Here is an 18,020-nt window from a genome sequence, read left to right as displayed (position 1 = left end):
CTTTTAGAGAGACTGAAAATTGCCAGTACATCTTCGTTAAAATACGATCGACGTGCCAGAAATTTAATTAATGAAATTTCCACTTCCATTACACGGACGGGTAAAAATTCGGATCTTTTTAGACACACATCTGCTACGAAAATCAAATTTTTCAAACTTATAACCCTGCTACACACATAAATATTTTTTGGGACGCCCTATATACGCCAAGCATGCTACATAACGGATATTACAGGAAGGCTCGACTCGTCGCGGCAGTTTTTTTTTCCTCTCAGGTATATCAAAGTATCTAATTTGATTACGCCTATCATCATTTGTTTTATTCCCCTGAGAAAATTGATTAGGAAACATTCCGATATATTTCTTCCATTCACCTAAGCAGATGTACATTTACCGTTTCACGACTCTAATGATTTGAGTCTCCTTCTCAGGATAAATGAATTAATAAATACATATATCATCGTTCAAGTCCTATGTATATGTATATCTCTGGAAAGTAAGCTTCGGCCTGACTGGGAAGCGAGCGGGATTGCAAAATTCGCCAAGTCAATCGCGAATAAAGTCTACCGACGAGTCGAGTCGGATCGAATAGCCTCGCACAAGTTGCTCTCGTAGGAGCGAGGTCGGAGGAGATTGTGAGGTTGATAGGGCCAACACGGTACATTACGTCAAACGACGCGGAAGAAAGTCGATACATATATGTACATATATATATATATATATACACACACACACATATATATATATATATATATATATACATATATCGTACATATATATCGCCCAACAGTCGGATACTTACGGCGCTGACTTTTCGCACTTTATTGGCAGCGCTGTGGTTGTTGTTGATCTGCTTGATGTGCCTCTGATCGCTGACGGACTCGATTGAACGTATGCTCATCTTCTCCTTGTTGTTGTCGTCGTTACCCTTCTCCTGGCCGACGAACAGCTCGTAACTGTGACACGAAAAATCCGATGGGGACTTGACAATCTGTTCGGCAGCCACCGCTGCGGCTTCCCTCGCGGCTGCGGCGGCCTCTCGTGCTGCCTCTTTTGCTGCAGCCTTGTTCTCCTTCGCCAGTGCAGCTTCCTCGGCTTCCTATCGACACATCATCGAATATATCATTCCAATTCCAACGACTCATTCGCGGACATAAATTTGCGAAACAATAAATTTCGAAAAATTGTGCCGGAAATGAGTTTTATCATGTCCAAACTTACTCTCATAGCTTCTTCCTCGGCAGCCTCTTCCTCTTCGGCCTTCTTTTGCAACTCGTCGTACGACATCGCGACAATAGCGAGAATCAAGTTGACGAGATAGAAGGATCCGAGGAAGATGATGACGATGAAGAAGAGCATGTGCCACGGTCCAGCTGATCTCAATACCAGTTGATACAGATTTTCCCAATAATCCTGAGTCATGAGACGGAAAGCGGAGAGCAACGCCCAGCCGAAAGTATCGAAGCTCGTGTAACCGTAATTCGGATTCTCGCCATATCCTTGTAAACACGTGTAGCCGGGAAGGCACTGCCTGTAGTCATCGGAAAATATTATCTTTCGCACAAACCTTCTTGCATCAATATTTTCAAGTAAACGAACTCGACGAGCCAGTGATATATCGACTTACCCCGCCCCCGATGAATTTCCGCATAAGGGCATATTTTTGGCCTCGTCCACGTACCAATTACCTGGTACAGATAACGATAAAGCGCAATTGATTATTGGAACTTAATTTGTAACAAAAAAAAAAAAAAAATTTCATGATTTTCATGAAACAAATCAATTGGTTGCACAAATAGTTGCAGGCTCGTTTGATCTTGCACAAAGTTCGTTATTAATGGTGACACTTTTATTTCTACACTTAAAGGTGCACTTGCGAAATATCATATGGCGAAATATCATATTTTGGCTGGATTTTTTCAGACAAGAAATTTGTGTGAGCAACGAAAACATTGAATTCGGGTTTCGGGGTCGTATATGTTTTTGGATTAATTTCACGAATGATCGCGACGCTACTTACTTGAGTTACTATTGAATCGCTCCCAATTCTCGGCGGTGAAATTACCCCAGGAGCCGTCCTCAGGAAAGTTTTTTATACACTTTTGCGTGAGGACCCCCATGTAAATCTGAAGGCCCATAAGCGCAAAGACGGAGAGGGAGAACATCGTCAGGATTATCACATCGCGCAGGTTCTTCACGGATTCTATCACAGCGCCGACAATGGTTTTCAGACCTAGACAACGAGAACAGAAGGGTACAGTACGGATTTCAGTGTGAATTTCCGTAACGTCTCTCGACAGCAGCTTGGAGAGACACCGATCGGCTTGTCGTGCGAACGAGAGGGCGATTTGATCGAGGCAGGCATATGGATGAAGTAAGGTGAACCGAGAGTATCTGTCGGAAGGCTCGATAAAAAAGGAGAACAAAAAAAAAAGGAAAGAAAAAATATTTAATTTTAAACGATAAGGGAAGGGCATCACGACGCACGCATTTTTTTATAGATAGCAACATGCTTATTTAATATCATATCCAGACTTCGATATATGTAGTACATGCTTTTACAATCGAGATCAAAAATAAACTATATAATAATAATTGTCAAAGAGATCTTTTTCTCGATAAATCGAAGTCGGATGTGATATGTGTGATCAGATTTCCTTTTTCTCTCTCCATCCAAGAAAATTCCAAGTGCATCGAATTTGATTAATTTACTTCACAATGAGAACAGGGTAACGATGGAAGCATAAATGGGGAAAAAATAAATCGGTAAGGGAGATCGGATTCGTATCGAAAAGTGCGAAAATATACTGGGTGGCAAAAAAAAAAAAAGGAGAAAAGGAAGGGTGGGGCAACGATGCGAAGGGCGATAGAAGCTGCAATGAAAATGGAACTGTTGTAGACGTGTGTCGGCGATCGCGACGGAGTTTGTATCGTCTAGGGTATCACTACGTGTATATATATATATATATATATATATATATATATATATATATATATATGTGTATGTATATATTTGCATCTACAACCACTTCTATACTCTAAGCATACCTGGTACAATAGCGACAGTCTTCAAGGCTCGGAGGACTCGAAATGTCCTGAGAGCGGCAAGGTTGCCTAGATCTATGCCCATCGTCACATAACTGCAATACACCCGAACATCACACACATTACAGTGATACAAACAAAAAGACAAAAGACGAGTTAAGAAAAAGAGATCGGGGCGAAAGGGGGGGGGGCGGGAGGGGGAAAGAGTAATAGTTACGCAAACGCTTATACTCGCTACTTTTCCTATGGCCTACCAAAAAGTCTGCACGATAACTGCAATGTAAACCGTAAAGTAGCTATTACTGCATGCACGATTCAATGTAACACAGCCGCTTGCCACGGATTCCAAGATTTTATCTGCATTTTTTTCATCGATAACTTTACCCTTCGAAGCTATGATATATCGTCGGGTCGAAATAAATTTATAGCAAAATTTGAAACAAAATTAATGACAATTTTAAAAAATTTTAAAAATATTAATAATAATAATACACTAGGTCAATTTTCAAATTTTTTATTGATCTCATTCCGATTATTTTTAAGCAAGTTGCAACTATTTGAAAATTGGCCCTTTTTTATATCGAAGGAAATGGCCCTTCAATTTTTTCGCCCAGTGTAATTTTAATATTAATAATAATATAATAATATTATATATAATTTAATTTTAAAATGTTTCTACATTCTTGTAGGTTTGTATTTTTATTCATCTAAAAAAAAGTTATTTGCGTCAATAAATAAATAAATAAATAAATTTTTAGCGCCATCTCATCTATCTAAGTTCTTTAATTTACAGCATTATATCGCAATTTCGAAGCGAACAAGCAACTTTTCAAGTTTATTATTTCTTCCACTTGTAATATTAAAATTTCAAAAGCTACAGTTGTAATATAAACGCTTCTTAACTCTTTGAAGTAGAACATGAAATCCGTAATCGTTTTCCAATATCGCTGATAGCTTCATCGCGAGAATAACAGAAAACAGAATGTTATTCTGAAAAAATGAACCATTTCGCAAATACAGTGATTATTGAATCTCGTGGCACGCGATTGGCGAGATATTACGATGCGCAGTCGAATACCCGCGTATCGAATAAAATATACACGTAATCGTAATCATCTATCAACAATTACTGAAGTAAGAGAATGTAATGTATATAGAGATATGTATACTAAAAACTACAACAATTATATAGTCAACTGACTTAATTGACTCGACGTAAAAAATACTAATGTCTAATCAACATATTACGATGGCAATTATAAGAGAACTCTCCTTTAATAGTCACTAATAGATAAGAAATAATAACTATCCCTATCTAGGTGTGTGAACTAATTTAAGTACCTATAGAATATATAAATACACCCCAGAGTGTATGCGTGTATGTACGTGTCTGTAGGCATGTGTATATCATGATGGGGTGTGATGTGTGAACGAAGATTGAATATTAATCGAGATGCTACCAAAGTCTTACGGTTAACGTACTCAATGGATCTAGTCGGAGTAGTCTACTGTTGTAACCTGGAATGATCTAACTTGATGCTAATTAACGTTTTGGATATAATTCACGCGTCGCTAATTCAAAGTAACAATTATATATATACAAAAATTGTCCATAATTTCGATTACCACATTTGTCTCTCTTATTTGTCACTCTGTTTATCTATTAAAATAATTTATAAATATAATAAAGTTTCTGTACGTTATTGTGAATTTTCGAGAAGCCAGTTTTAGGTTTCTCAAGTCTGAAAAATATAAAGGTACGATAAAAATTATGATCTTTGACATCTCTTGTTACCAAGTATAGTTAGCCTGATATATAATTTATACAAAGATAAGAGCGATGCTCTTGAATACGTGATACACCTTCATTAGTATGCGCAGGATCTCCGCACGATGATTTTTCCTCGACAAAATGGCGACGATCCTTTTGCCCCTTTTTTGCCCGTTATACTCTATCAAGTATGATGGACAAAAACTGTACTCGCGATTTTTTATGTTTCAATTTTATTTTCTTTCTCCCTCTTTCTCTCTCTCTCTCTCTCTCTCTCTCTCTCTCTCTCTCATTCACTCTCTCGCAGTCTGTCTTTTTTTCCCTCCCTTTTCTTCTATAAGAAAAATAAGTTTTAACTACTCACGCTAAAGCTATAACTACGAAGTCGAGCCAATTCCATGCATCTCTAAGATAGGTAAAAGGCTGCAGAATGAAACCCCTCGCCATCACCTTAACGGCGGACTCAAATGTGTAGATGCCCGTAAATATCACTCTGAAAACAACAAACACACCACTCAGCTTTTCAAGTACGTCTTACTCATCATGATTATTGTCTACTCATTCAGTCTCAGCGCGTTTAGAATCACGACTGAAAAAGGCCTGTCAACAACGTTTCTTACAAAATATGAGAGTGATTATATAATTATCGCTATACAATAACATTTCTATCAAATATAATTATCTTTCACATCTAATTATTCATTATTTTGTTGTATCATTAGCAGACACGTATCTGTTTTTGTGTATCTTTACCGTGGTAAATCTCACAACGATATAACGAATTTATTTAATAAATGTAGAAACACACCACACATGCGAGCAAAGAAATTTTGTATTAAATAGCATGATATCTCTTTTTGACCAACGAGACCAATCTATTCGATGATCTTCGACCATTATGTAGCTCGGCATTTATTTTATCGCGTATCAACGTGTTGTAGATTAACTACCATGTATGTTCGTATCATCAGGCACGGTTTACACGAACGAATTATTTGTAGCGAATTTATGTAAAACATATTTTGTCATGTTAGAATAACACCGTCACATGTATGTCATTTAAATGTCAGATTATAAAAACACGGTAAAATGCACAAAATAATAAAAATTAGAACTCCTATTCTTTTTTTCTTTTGCATTTGACGCATCGATTTTGACGTATTGTACATTACAACACAGTTGTATAAATGCATGATAATATATAATATTAGTTTCAACAAATTATTTATCTTGTTGATTCATTCTTAAATTTGTCAAAATTGTTTTCTAAAATTTTATAAAATTTCCGACTACATGCGTACAAATTTGCAGTATACTGCAATTGATTAAATCATTTGCCTGTCAACCCCTTCTAATGCTACCTCTAGAGAGACTAGTACAAAACTTACCAACGGAATATAATTTATCACAGTTTCTACTCATATATTAGAGCTATAACACGTAGAACAATTATATTTAAAATATCTATCTTTTGCAACACATACGCCCTAAGCCTTCGATGAGATTCTCCTCAGTTAAATGAGTACCAAGATGGCTGAATTAACAGATATAGCTAAAATAATGAGACTCAAAAAAAGACTAGTAATTGATAAACGCATCTCCAGCTTAGGCGCTTGTTGATACGCTAAACTACGCAGATTTACAGTTACTTAGAAGTTAATTTAAGTGCAATCATCTTTGAGAAAGAAATATTTATATTTTAGAAAACAAATATTTTTGTCTATAAATTTTCTTCTTATGTCGCTTGCATTTGCGGCAATAACATTTATTAGCTGAGCCATTTCTTTCTCTTTAAATATCTTTAACTGCAGTTGAAAAATAATAAAAAAACAAATATGTATATTAATATATCATAATTGAAATGAAAAATATTAAACGATATATCCGAATAATTTTATTAGAAATGCTAGCGATGCCGTTAATATGGAGTCAAGAATCTTGAAATATATTTTATAGATTCATCCGAGTATCTAAAAATAACTTTTTTATTTCTTCCGATAATTTTTTACAAGAAACTTGGCTGACATTTCGCTGCAATGATATGTATACGTATATTTCTTTTTTTCTCATCAAAATTCTCAACAGAATCATCGATCGCAGACGACAACAGTGAAAAATACTCACTCGGTGGACTCGATGGTGGGCGTAGTGGGCATGATCATAAGTATACAGTTAACCAATATCGTGGTGATGATGAAAAGGGAAAAGAGCGGGTGAACCAATATGTAAATGGCCACACGCCGTATTGGGTTGAACGGATCGAGCATCCACATCGCGTCCGTTGCTGAAAACCTGAATATGTCCTTTCCTTTGCTAATGACGACGAAGGTCTGCAAGCAAACACGTATTTTAAAATTCATTCAAATATCAGTCACACAAATAAAATAACTAAAAGAACGTGTACTTTTTTTTTTTTTTAAATTGCCTTTTATATTTAATTGTATATAAATCGCAAAAAATATAGATATTAAAATAATATAATATAAACCTAACTTTCCTGGTGATGTTAATGATTGCGACGTATCAATAAAGATGCATATTTAATGGCTTTTATCGCATGCCATTACAAGTGTAAGAGAGTTACACAAAGCAATTACGTGCTTAAAAGTCAAAGTTTGAAAATAGCTGTGCCAGTGATGGCGGCCCTCTAATATTCTGCGTCTCGCGAAAACTCAGTTCCTCTAGGAGAGTTAAACTAATTAGTGCATCAATGCATGGGTTACCCTTTGATTGTGGTAGAAGCTATCGATATCCTCGAGAGGTGTGGAGGCCAACTCGGGTGGAAAGTCGTTGTGCATTCGGACCGGAATCGGCCCTCCCTGCTCGAACATCGGATCCGGCTGAGGACCTTCGTCCTCGTCCTCGTCGTCATATCGTACCTGCGAACGAGATGCTCGTAAGATTACCTCCATACGCAAATTGTTTCGTTAGATCGTTATCGTGATACTATTTTTTTTTGCTCGCGCAAAATAACGAATTCGGATTCTTGCAAAGAACAATTACCGTGAATAATTAAAAATATATGAAAGAGATATTTGAAATTCAAATTCTATCGAGAACAGAATTGTTCGAGCAGAATTGTAACATTCCTTTTTAGCGAATATGTCAGATAACAATGCCGTGTAAAAAAAAAAAATTGACCTCGCCCTCCCTTGTCGCGCTTAAAATTTTGTAGAGGTAATTTTTAATGCGTTCATTATTTCCACGCGGGAGCGCAAGTCTCGCGCGGAAGATCAAATTGGGCCATCACATATATCACATATTTTATATTCGAGTATGAAGAGCAAACACTATATATATATATATATATATGTATATATATATATATATATATATACATATACGTATATAATCGAGTACAATAGATAATATAAATATTTTTACATAAAGTATCCGTTTCTTCGACCGTAAATTAAACGGACAATAGATTCGACTGTATACGCATTTACATTTCCACATTCGACGATAGTAATGTGCCATGTGATTGTACTGGATGTGTACAAATTCATTTTCGCGTGCATTTCAATATTTTAACATTTTATTAGTCTCGTTAAAAGTTGTAGCAAAAGAAAGCGTAAAACAAACAGTTATTAGAGATTCGTATGATTATATAACAAGGATTACATAAATATCTATTTTTTTTTTTTTTTTTTGCAAAAAAGCATGAATCTCATTACGTGTTAGCCCTTTGAGTCACAGCGGGTCACCCAGAGACCCACCTTTTTTCGTAACTTTTATTGTTTTAACTACTTTTTTATCAACAAATACCAGATTTTTTGTTTCTACAGAGTTTCTAGAACATCAATAAGTGTAAAAAAAGTATAAAGAGTCATTAATTGTTAATTGCAAAAATATCATATATAAACAAACAGTCAAAATTAGTACTTTTTTTGCAAAAAAAATGCATTTTCTACTAATCTAATTGTGAAAATAAATACGGCAATTTTTTTATAATCTTGGTACATTTTAAAGTATTTTTCAGAATTTTTTTAGAATTTTCCACCGTGTTGTTTTTGTTAAAACCTCCTTTTTTGATAAAAAATATATAAAAATCATTATTTTCTGTTCTAAATTGAAAGTAACAGTTATATTTTATTTTTAATTTTTTCTTTGAAGATTTTTTTAGATCGCAGAATTTGAATCTAAAGGAGAAAAAAAAATTTAATTTCCAAAATTTAATATAGAGATCCAATATGGCGATAGTAAAATTTTGAAAAAAAAAAAGAAAAATTTTAGAAGCAAAATTTTCCGTCATCTTGAATTTTGAAAATCTGACAACGGATTCGTAATCAGCGACCCGAAAAACCCTTATATATCAAATTTTATAAAATACTGACAATTAGAAAAATTCGTGACTCAAAGGGTTAGTTACGGATTTGATTAATTTACGTAATCTTCTGTAAAGTTAATATTCTGCGCTCTTTTTATCATTTCACGCGGGATTGAAGAAAAGAAAATGTGACATTAGAATATTACGTACATTTACATATATGAACGTTCTGAAGATATATATTATACTATGAGAGAGTATGTCGGAAATATATAAACTTGATCATATAGAAAGGCAAAACTATATGACATCGTGTTTGACTTTCTACGGAACGCGAACGTGAAATATTCAACCATATGAATATTCGAACAAATCGCTCCTTTGGAAATATTCATCCGCGTACTTTTCTAAGTGCACCAGTTATTCATAACCCGCTTTTAGATGAGCTTTATGCGCTTTATTACATCGTCGCCTGTACATCACGAAACAGAATCTCGAAATCTAATCAGACTGATATAATAAATGTAATTATATACTGTCACGTGGTATAAAAAAAAATCTTGCCTTCCGGTACGGTAAACTTACTGAATTTTCCATGATCGCTGATGAACGAAAACTCTAAAAATTATTATTATTATAGCTAATTGTCTAGCCAAATTATCTAATCGACAAATATGGAAAACAAAAACGTTGTATATACATAGAATAAAAATTAATACGTTCGCGAACTAAGTACGTAGCAAATTCGGGCCAGAAATATACGAACCTGAAGAAGGATCATGTTACCTGCTCGACTTTGGCCCAAGGTTTGAATCTCTCTTCAATTGTAATTAAAATTACTATATTTCTATTTTTCTATGCTGACACTCTCGACTAATATTGCCTAACGCTATACACACGTAGCTCTATTCTAATTTCTATCCGATCCTCTATGGCGTAGAGCGTAATAATCTTCATTTATTCGGAACTGTCAAGTATGTCTATCCTACATCGCTCGGAATAGCTTATATGTATAGTCTGCGTTTATTCGCTTATGTAAATTTATGCGCGACGAGTTTAAGAGCTTAACGGTCTCGCCGAAATATTCTCGTCAGCGAAAGCGCAAATTGCGATAAAAATCTCGCAAACGATAGAATCGACTCGATCGATTTCACGGTAAAGTATTTTTTAATTAGAGCTCTCCTTGCGGAGACTATCAGAGTGTCAAAATATTCGAAGCGAGTGTGTCCTACACTCGCCGTGATAAAGGTGTCTACGCTAAAGTGTGTACGATCTAGTTGACTAGGACTAATTTGCTCAAGCCAAGTGTTACGTCGGTGGTTCTGAGCGCGGGAAAAATTCTCTTGCGGAGCGTGCGTGCTCGTGCGTGCGAGAAAATCTCCGCTCGTTGTCGAATTCCGAAGATTCCTGAGATTCGAACAGACTCCGTCCCGACGTGTTCGAATTCGACCACGAGGCGGATTAGATGCGTTTAGAAGCAGAGTGCGCGAGACGTCGCGCGAGGAAAGTCGAGCTCTCGAGAGAAACGTCAAACTTGACGAGCTGTCAAACGATTCTCCCGACGAGAACTCGCGGCCCGAGGAGATTAATATTCTTTCCAAAGTTGCTGAACGGCAATCTTTCCGATACAACTTCCTAATAATATGCTGAGTGACCATAAATCAAAACGAAGACGTCGCGTTATCATTACGTTTAGTACGCGACTCGCGTACTTTGCTCGCTCGGAAGCAGCTGCAACGCCAGTGCGCGCCAGTTCATTCAAAAAGAAAAAAAAAAAGAGAAAGAAAAGGAAAGAAGTCAGCGCAAGCGTTATACATGTACATACAATCATGTACAATCTATGTAAAAGCGTTTACCAGGCGATCGCACGACCTCCGCTCGAAATATTTATGTCGTCATATATCACTGTGCGTTACACTGGATATTTCTCGTCGAAAATGGCATATTTATGTTCATCTCTTCAAACGTGTGCATATTCGTACTCCAAGTAATTTTTGAAAATAAATCATTATCAGATTTGATATAGTCAAGTTTGTATTTAACAGATTTAACAAAATATCGTTTTGCTTACCAAGAATCCTGTCAGAATTCTCTGTCAGAGATTTGTAAAAAGCTCACATAAACAATATTCATTTACTCAATTTTATATACTGCATTTATTGTATTTACTATATCAATAGTTATAAATACAACTCGCAGTTGTCGGTCATTATGATTAAGCTCTCGTTTAAAGCGCTTTCAGAGGATGCACAGAGAGATTCAACTGGAGTCAACAAATATTTCGAGAAGAAGTTGCACGTTAAAGCGCAAGCACAGTTCGCTTCTGATTGTAAGACGTCAAGACACTTGCCAAGGAACGTGTAATGTGTATTTGCAAACAAACAAGGGGCAATATATATATAGAAGCACGCTGCTTTGTATCGCGTGTGTGTGTGTGTCTGTACGTGTGTGTGCGCGCGCGCGCGTGTGTGTGTGTGTGTGTGTGTGTGTGTGTGTATGTGTGTATGATTGTGCGCAATATTATCAGTAAGACCTCACAACACAATGTTTTCGTCCACGATGTAATATCCAGAAGAAGGATTACTCGCGATAAGAAAGATACTCGAGATGTCCGCGACATTGAGATATCGCGCAGGCGAGTTCTCTCTCTCGCCAGAAATAGTTCCCCAAATTAATTAATCAAAACATTTCAAATTCAATGCTTCGCGGATTAAACTTGCACATCTTTGGTATTTCGTCGATATATCGATTCGGGATGATGACGCTCGGGAATCGATATACACCGTGGCACGCAAAGAACCAAGGATTGAAAATCTTCACGACCGTTTAAAACCAGTGAATGCGGATTCTTTTGGAATCCGATGGTGACGTTAAAAAAAAAAATATATTAGACTAAAAGTCGCAAAAGTTACAATTTATGCCAAGATTATCGCAAATAATTTGCCAATAACAGTATTCCTACTGGCGGAATAATCTATCATTTCGCGAAAAAAGAAATTCTACTCTATTTTATAACTCAAAAAGAGAGATAATAAATGTTTTTCATAAAATTCCCAGAACGAATATGTTGAAATATAAAGAGAGAATTAATAAAATTAAAATAATTCGAGAGAGAATTAATAATAAAAGTACGTAAGAATTATATAATTTTTACTGATTTTTATTTTATTTTCCAAGAATAAAATCGATCGCGACCATCGTTAAAAAATACCGATTTTTCTTCGACATTCAAAAAAATTGGAAAATTTATTATTCCTGCTTTCAATCTCTGCATAAAATGTGAAAGTATATTGTATACGTGTGTATGTAGCGTTCGGCAGTGAATGACGCGTGTCTAGTCGATCGATCGGCCAAAAGTACTGCCGAGTGAAGAGAAATCGTGAGATCGTGTGCGTGTTTGCACGTGTGCTCGTGTGTATATGTATACGTATATGGGGTGTGTATGTGGCGTAGGTGACATGTGTGTGCACGTGTAAATGGGTTACGTGTTAGTAAGGTAGAAGTCGGATGAGATAGAGAGCGGTATTACTTAGCGTGACGTAACGTCTTACTTCTTTTTTCTTTTTCTTCCGTCCATAACCTCCCTGAAATTGGAGAAATGGAGAAACAGTCGTTATATACACACAGAGATACAGAGAATACAGGGGGTATGAATAAAGAGAAAAAAATATATAATGCTAATATATATATATATATATATATATATATATATATATATATATATATGTATGTGTGGTAACATAGAGAAGGGTCGCGCATAAGGTGGGCTCGATTCATAGTTTTTTTTTTCGGAGAAATATGAGCTGAATTGGGTGAATGAATGGTAGAAAAGAGAAAAAGAGAGAGAAATAGATTAAAAGGATAAATGATGGGGGAAAACACACAATGTTTACATCACAACATAGACACACGACAGGAATACATAATAGGATTAGGTAAGCAGGAAAGAGGGTTCTTCAAGCACATCGAGCTGAATGAAGATTGGATTAGCTGGAGAAGAAAAACGTGATTCGATTAGATAGTATACTTTTCGTAGAGAACTATAAGTACATAATAAATAATTTTGATAAGTAAGCGATTTTATAAAATCAAAACAATTTACATAGTTCGTAAATGTTTTAGGCCAAACATATTTGTGTTTGAAAAATTGAAAATTAACAAACGTCAATAAAAAATTTAAGCTTTCAACGCTTGATTAATATTAAGAATGGTCTGTGTAAAAATATACGCTGAATAATCTATAAAACTTTGCAATCATATCGAACATTTGCATTACGATACATTCTTGAAATCAGATTTTTTTTAGGTTCATTTAAGGCTCAGACGATCGATGATAATCCAGTCTCGATCTCGCTTTTTCCCTCGTTCTCTCCTTGACCTTTCATCGCTGGAGTATAATACAAGGAGGTAATAAAAGGAGAGGATTTGCTCCTTTTGCGAAAGTAATTTTCAAACAACGCGATCAATGTTAAACGATGGACCCGAAGAGGAAAAACACGAGGAGAAAAAAAGGTTGATAAATAAATCCGCTCCTTTTATCGGTGTCGCTGATACAACCGGAGGCAAATTAGGAGCTCTAATTATAAGGATGTAAAGGGGCTCGTTCATTGGACTTGATACATTGATACGCTCCTTCAATGGCAATAATCATACCGTCTTCCATCGCATGGCACTCGCGCAGTTATTCATTTAGCGCGAGTGCGGTGAAGAAAGACGAATGGAGAGAGAGAGCCACGACACACGAGCGGTATCCACGTATAAATAACGTATATATATGCATGTATATATATGTGTGTATATATACATATGTACATATGTATTATACATATATGATAAACAGGCACAAATAAGTGACACTGCAAACATATATCGAACTTCGCGCGTACGTGGCATATCTTTCATAACACACACAATACATTGCTTGACGACAAATATAAATATATATAAATATATGTAACATATAACATATATAATATTATATAAATAAATATATATATATATATTTATTTATATATATATATATATATACATGTATATATACATATATATTTATATATACACTACGCAAAAAAATTATAGGGCCATTTCTCAAAAAGGTCAATTTTCAAGTAGTTGCAACTTCCTTAAAAATAATTGGAATAAGATCAATAAAAAAGCATTTGAAAACTTGAAGTTTCTAGTTTTAGAATCTTTAAATAGATTTCAATTCTTTCTATTTGTTGCAAAATTACACTGTAAGAAAGCGACGCCCGTCGATTGAACACGTTTTTCAAAGTTTTGTCTAAAAATACCGAATTAAAAAAAAATCATAGCACGATTTCATTAATTGGGTGTTAAAGAGTTTTAGCTTTAATTTCCTTTTTTAACAAATGTTCTATGATTTTTTTTTCACCGAGATATTTATTATTAAAGCAAAATCAAAAAAAGATCGTACAATAATCATTAATTTAAGTTTTTGAAGTGTGCAGAAAAAAAACTTAACACTTCGGCCTTTTGTACACATAACTGGAATGCTTTTTACTTGTAAATGTTGTAGAGTTCATGAAAATTTTAGCGTTGTTTCGTTAACTTTCAATGATTTAAATAAAAAAAAAATAAAGCAATTTTTACTTGATTTTTAAGTAACAATTGCGCTTTAAAAATGAATAATGATTGAAAAAATGGTAGAAATATTTTAAAGTGCTAACTTTATTCTTTAAATTGCTTTTTTAATGATTATTGTACAATCATTTTTTCACTAGTTATAAGCGTTCAAAGTCAATAGCTCTATTTTGCTTTAATAATGAATATCTCGGCGCGAAAAAAATCATAGAACATTCATTAAAAAAGTATCTGCTCTTTAACACCCAGTTAATGAAATCGAGTTAGAATTTTTTTTTAATTCAGTATTTTTTTTCTTGGACAAACTTTTGAAAAATTTGTTCAATCGACGGACGTCGCTTTCTTATAATGTAATTTTGTAACGAATAGAAAGAATTGAAATTCATTTAAAGATTCTAAAACTAAAAACTTCAAGCTAGAACGCTTTTTTATTGATTTTATTCCGGCATACTTTTAAAAAAGTTGCAACTACTTGGAAATTCGCCTTTTTTTATATGAAACAAAGTGGTCCTTTAATTTTTTGCGTAGGGTATAAACAAACAGGGATTTAAGTAGTCGTCTCGATAGTTACATCTTCACTACATTGGCGATAGATCAAGCGAGCAATCAACGCGACAGTCGGATGGATAAAAGGAATATAGGTGAGTTTTTGTTGCAGTCGGACAAATGTATGGGGAGAAAACAGATCTCGCAAACGGCGCTACAGCTAGCACAGGAAAATCAAGACGGCTCATACTTAAGATCGATAATAATAATAATAATTAATTTAGTACCAGATCTGACAATGAGCATATTTTTTGCTTACGAATAAAATCCCTCTGTCAATAATTATCTTAAATTTCATATTATTTGTGTATATTGTTTGTCCAAGTAGAGTGAATGGTTTGTGAAATAGATATGGTATTATTGTTTATATTTATCTTGGTTTCGATATTTTTAAAAATTGTATATTATTCATTTTATTCTCGAACTGTTTTGTTTGACAATTTTTGGCCAAGTTTTTTAAAGGTTTATTAAAATTTAATATATTAAAGCCATTTGCAAGAATAGGTTTCAGAAAAAAAACTGTGAAAAAAGTTATCTAACATTATTATCCTTCAATGTTGCAAAATTGTTATATTACTGTCCATATAATTGTTGGTTGCTCGTCCCGACAATTTATAAGAATATCACATGATAAGATCTTAAGTATGAGTGGCAATTAATGAGAAACTTTTAGCGTATATCATACAAGCGCCTGTGGGCGCGATAGCCAACGGCTGATGAAGATTCAAAAAATGAATTCTTCAAAAGTTTATAAAATAACCTGCATAATTTTCACGGTTTAAGCGAATGCTATTTTTTTCCGCGCATCGAGGCTTCTAAAATTATATTATTATATATCGCTCGTTTTGTAGATGTATGTACATACATAAACATTACATACGAAAAGGACGAAAACAATTACATGGGAAAATTAATTGATCGTGCATCAACTTGGCAGGAAAATCAGCAATGTCAAATAAATATTTATTTTAAACGATATTTAATATTTAAAAAGAAAATATTGTACAATAATAATAATAATAATTTTTGTACGAAATATATCTCTTTGAAATTTTATGATCCGTTTACAATTCGAATATCTTGGAAATTTTCGCAATATATTTTAACCTCTTCAGAAACAAATTTATTGATATCAAAAAAAAAAATTATTTTATCTCTTTTTTTATTTATAAGTAAACATGATAGAAGAAAATTAAAAATATTTAAAATCTTTGAAAAAAAATAATGTATAGGTACATGACGCGTGTACGTCAAAATTAACTATTCCTAAAGGATTTCATTAAGATTTGATGCGCATATATGTATCAATATCCTTGAAGGGGTTAAAAAAAGTAAAAAATGCCTAATTGTCACCGTGTAATTTATTTGACGCTACTCAAGGGATGTCCTACACAAGTACGCACTTGATCAATTATGCGTCGGTATAATTAATGCGCGCGCGAGAAAATTTAAAAGATACGCGTTTGTGTGTCGTACACGGCCGCGTTCATACCTCGCCTTCGGCTCTTCTCTGCTGAAGCTCCCTTTGCCTGGCCTCTTCCTCGGCGATACGAGCTTCGATCGCTGCCAGGGACTCCCGCGTGAACGGACGGAACAAACTTCTTTCTTCCTCTGATATAGAGTCAGAATCTTCGGACATTGTCTAGGCTGCGCACAGCTGAGCCACCTTCCTGCGAAAAAGCGTATAAACCGATCGATTATAAATATAAAATATAAAATCGTAATAAGCAGCAATGTGCAAAAAAAAAGAACAACAATACCAAAATATATTGATACATCAATATGTTAAAGTAAAGACCTAACACTCGCTTGTGATGTTACATACCTCACAAATCAATCAAAGGACAACGCTTAGTTTCTTATAGAAGTTGGGCTCTTGAACAGCATTGAAACATGACTAGGATTATAGGGCATCAACAGAGAATTAAGAAGCTTCATGAGCTCAACCTTGTAAAATAAATTCCCTGAATACTGAGAGCTGTCCAAAGTTGGCTATTATATACCCCATTGATCTTGTTCGATTTCTCTGCGTTGACACTTTAATTAGGCAATTTAAATCTTTTGTTTCGTACCTCGTGAAAAAACTCGCCTATTAATTAATACATAACTCATAACTCATTTATTCGGGACATAGTCCTTTGATTGGCTTTACAATGATGTTAAATAAAGATGAGGAAATAAACATACAGAGAGTAATATATCCAAATTCTCTTTTGTGATGTAGTATTTTAAGTAAACTGAAGGGGAAGAGGGTGCGATACATGGAGACTCACTTTTGATCGGTGCTAACAGTTCCTGAAGTGTAGTGTGCGCGTGTCCCACGATGCGGGAGGGTAGTAGAGTTGCTGCTGCGGCTGACGGGGACGACGAGTCCGGTGCTGAGGGTGGCTCGACTTGCCGGCTACCAGCGGCCGGTTTCTGGGCGTCGTCAATTCGGAAAGCGTCGTGCCGATGATGCGGTCACACGACGCCGTTACGTACGCTCGGACGGATAAATGCGCTCCGTGCAGCACGTCGATTGCCGATCCGCCGTTGCTCTTGCTCTCCCTCTTCTGGTCGATCGCCGTCAAGCGAATACTGCTGCTGCTGCTGTTGCTGCCGTTGCTGTCGATGCTACTTCTAGCTTTGTTTCTATTGCGATTCAAGCTGCCCTTATTGATGCTGATGCTGCTGCTGCTGCTGCTGCTGCTGCTGCTGCTACCTGAATCTCGTTCCAACGAAATGGCGACGAGAAATGACGAACGCGCTGCGGCAGTGCGTGCTATGTCGGGGACCGTCCAACGCGAA

The 18,020-nt window shown here is 35.3% G+C and overlaps 1 protein-coding gene across 30 annotated transcripts in view; it reads right to left on the bottom strand.

Annotated features, from left to right (window-relative positions):
• Positions 1 to 17,637, bottom strand: part of Para (sodium voltage-gated channel paralytic) — a 51,027-nt gene extending 33,390 nt beyond the window's left edge. For 19 of the 30 annotated variants that reach the window (XM_072889517.1, XM_072889516.1, XM_072889520.1 and 16 more), the window contains exons 1-11: positions 17,507 to 17,637; positions 16,726 to 16,903; positions 12,638 to 12,670; positions 7,540 to 7,695; positions 6,941 to 7,146; positions 5,181 to 5,309; positions 3,049 to 3,140; positions 2,021 to 2,233; positions 1,628 to 1,688; positions 1,222 to 1,531; positions 803 to 1,099 (exon numbers count right to left, since the gene is read on the bottom strand). In XM_072889517.1, the coding sequence (XP_072745618.1) occupies positions 803 to 1,099; positions 1,222 to 1,531; positions 1,628 to 1,688; positions 2,021 to 2,233; positions 3,049 to 3,140; positions 5,181 to 5,309; positions 6,941 to 7,146; positions 7,540 to 7,695; positions 12,638 to 12,670; positions 16,726 to 16,872 (1,644 nt within the window). In that variant the 5' untranslated portion in view covers positions 16,873 to 16,903; positions 17,507 to 17,637. The remainder of the gene's footprint in view (positions 1 to 802; positions 1,100 to 1,221; positions 1,532 to 1,627; positions 1,689 to 2,020; positions 2,234 to 3,048; positions 3,141 to 5,180; positions 5,310 to 6,940; positions 7,147 to 7,539; positions 7,696 to 12,637; positions 12,671 to 16,725; positions 16,904 to 17,506) is intronic. The other 11 variants (XM_072889523.1, XM_072889545.1, XM_072889532.1 and 8 more) reach the window with 1 other exon arrangement.
• Positions 17,638 to 18,020: the final 383 nt, after the last annotated feature.

The sequence above is a fragment of the Anoplolepis gracilipes genome, chromosome 4 (genome assembly GCF_047496725.1).
Source record: "Anoplolepis gracilipes chromosome 4, ASM4749672v1, whole genome shotgun sequence".
Lineage (NCBI taxonomy): Eukaryota > Metazoa > Arthropoda > Insecta > Hymenoptera > Formicidae > Anoplolepis > Anoplolepis gracilipes.
This window is presented reverse-complemented; position numbering and strand designations above follow the sequence as displayed.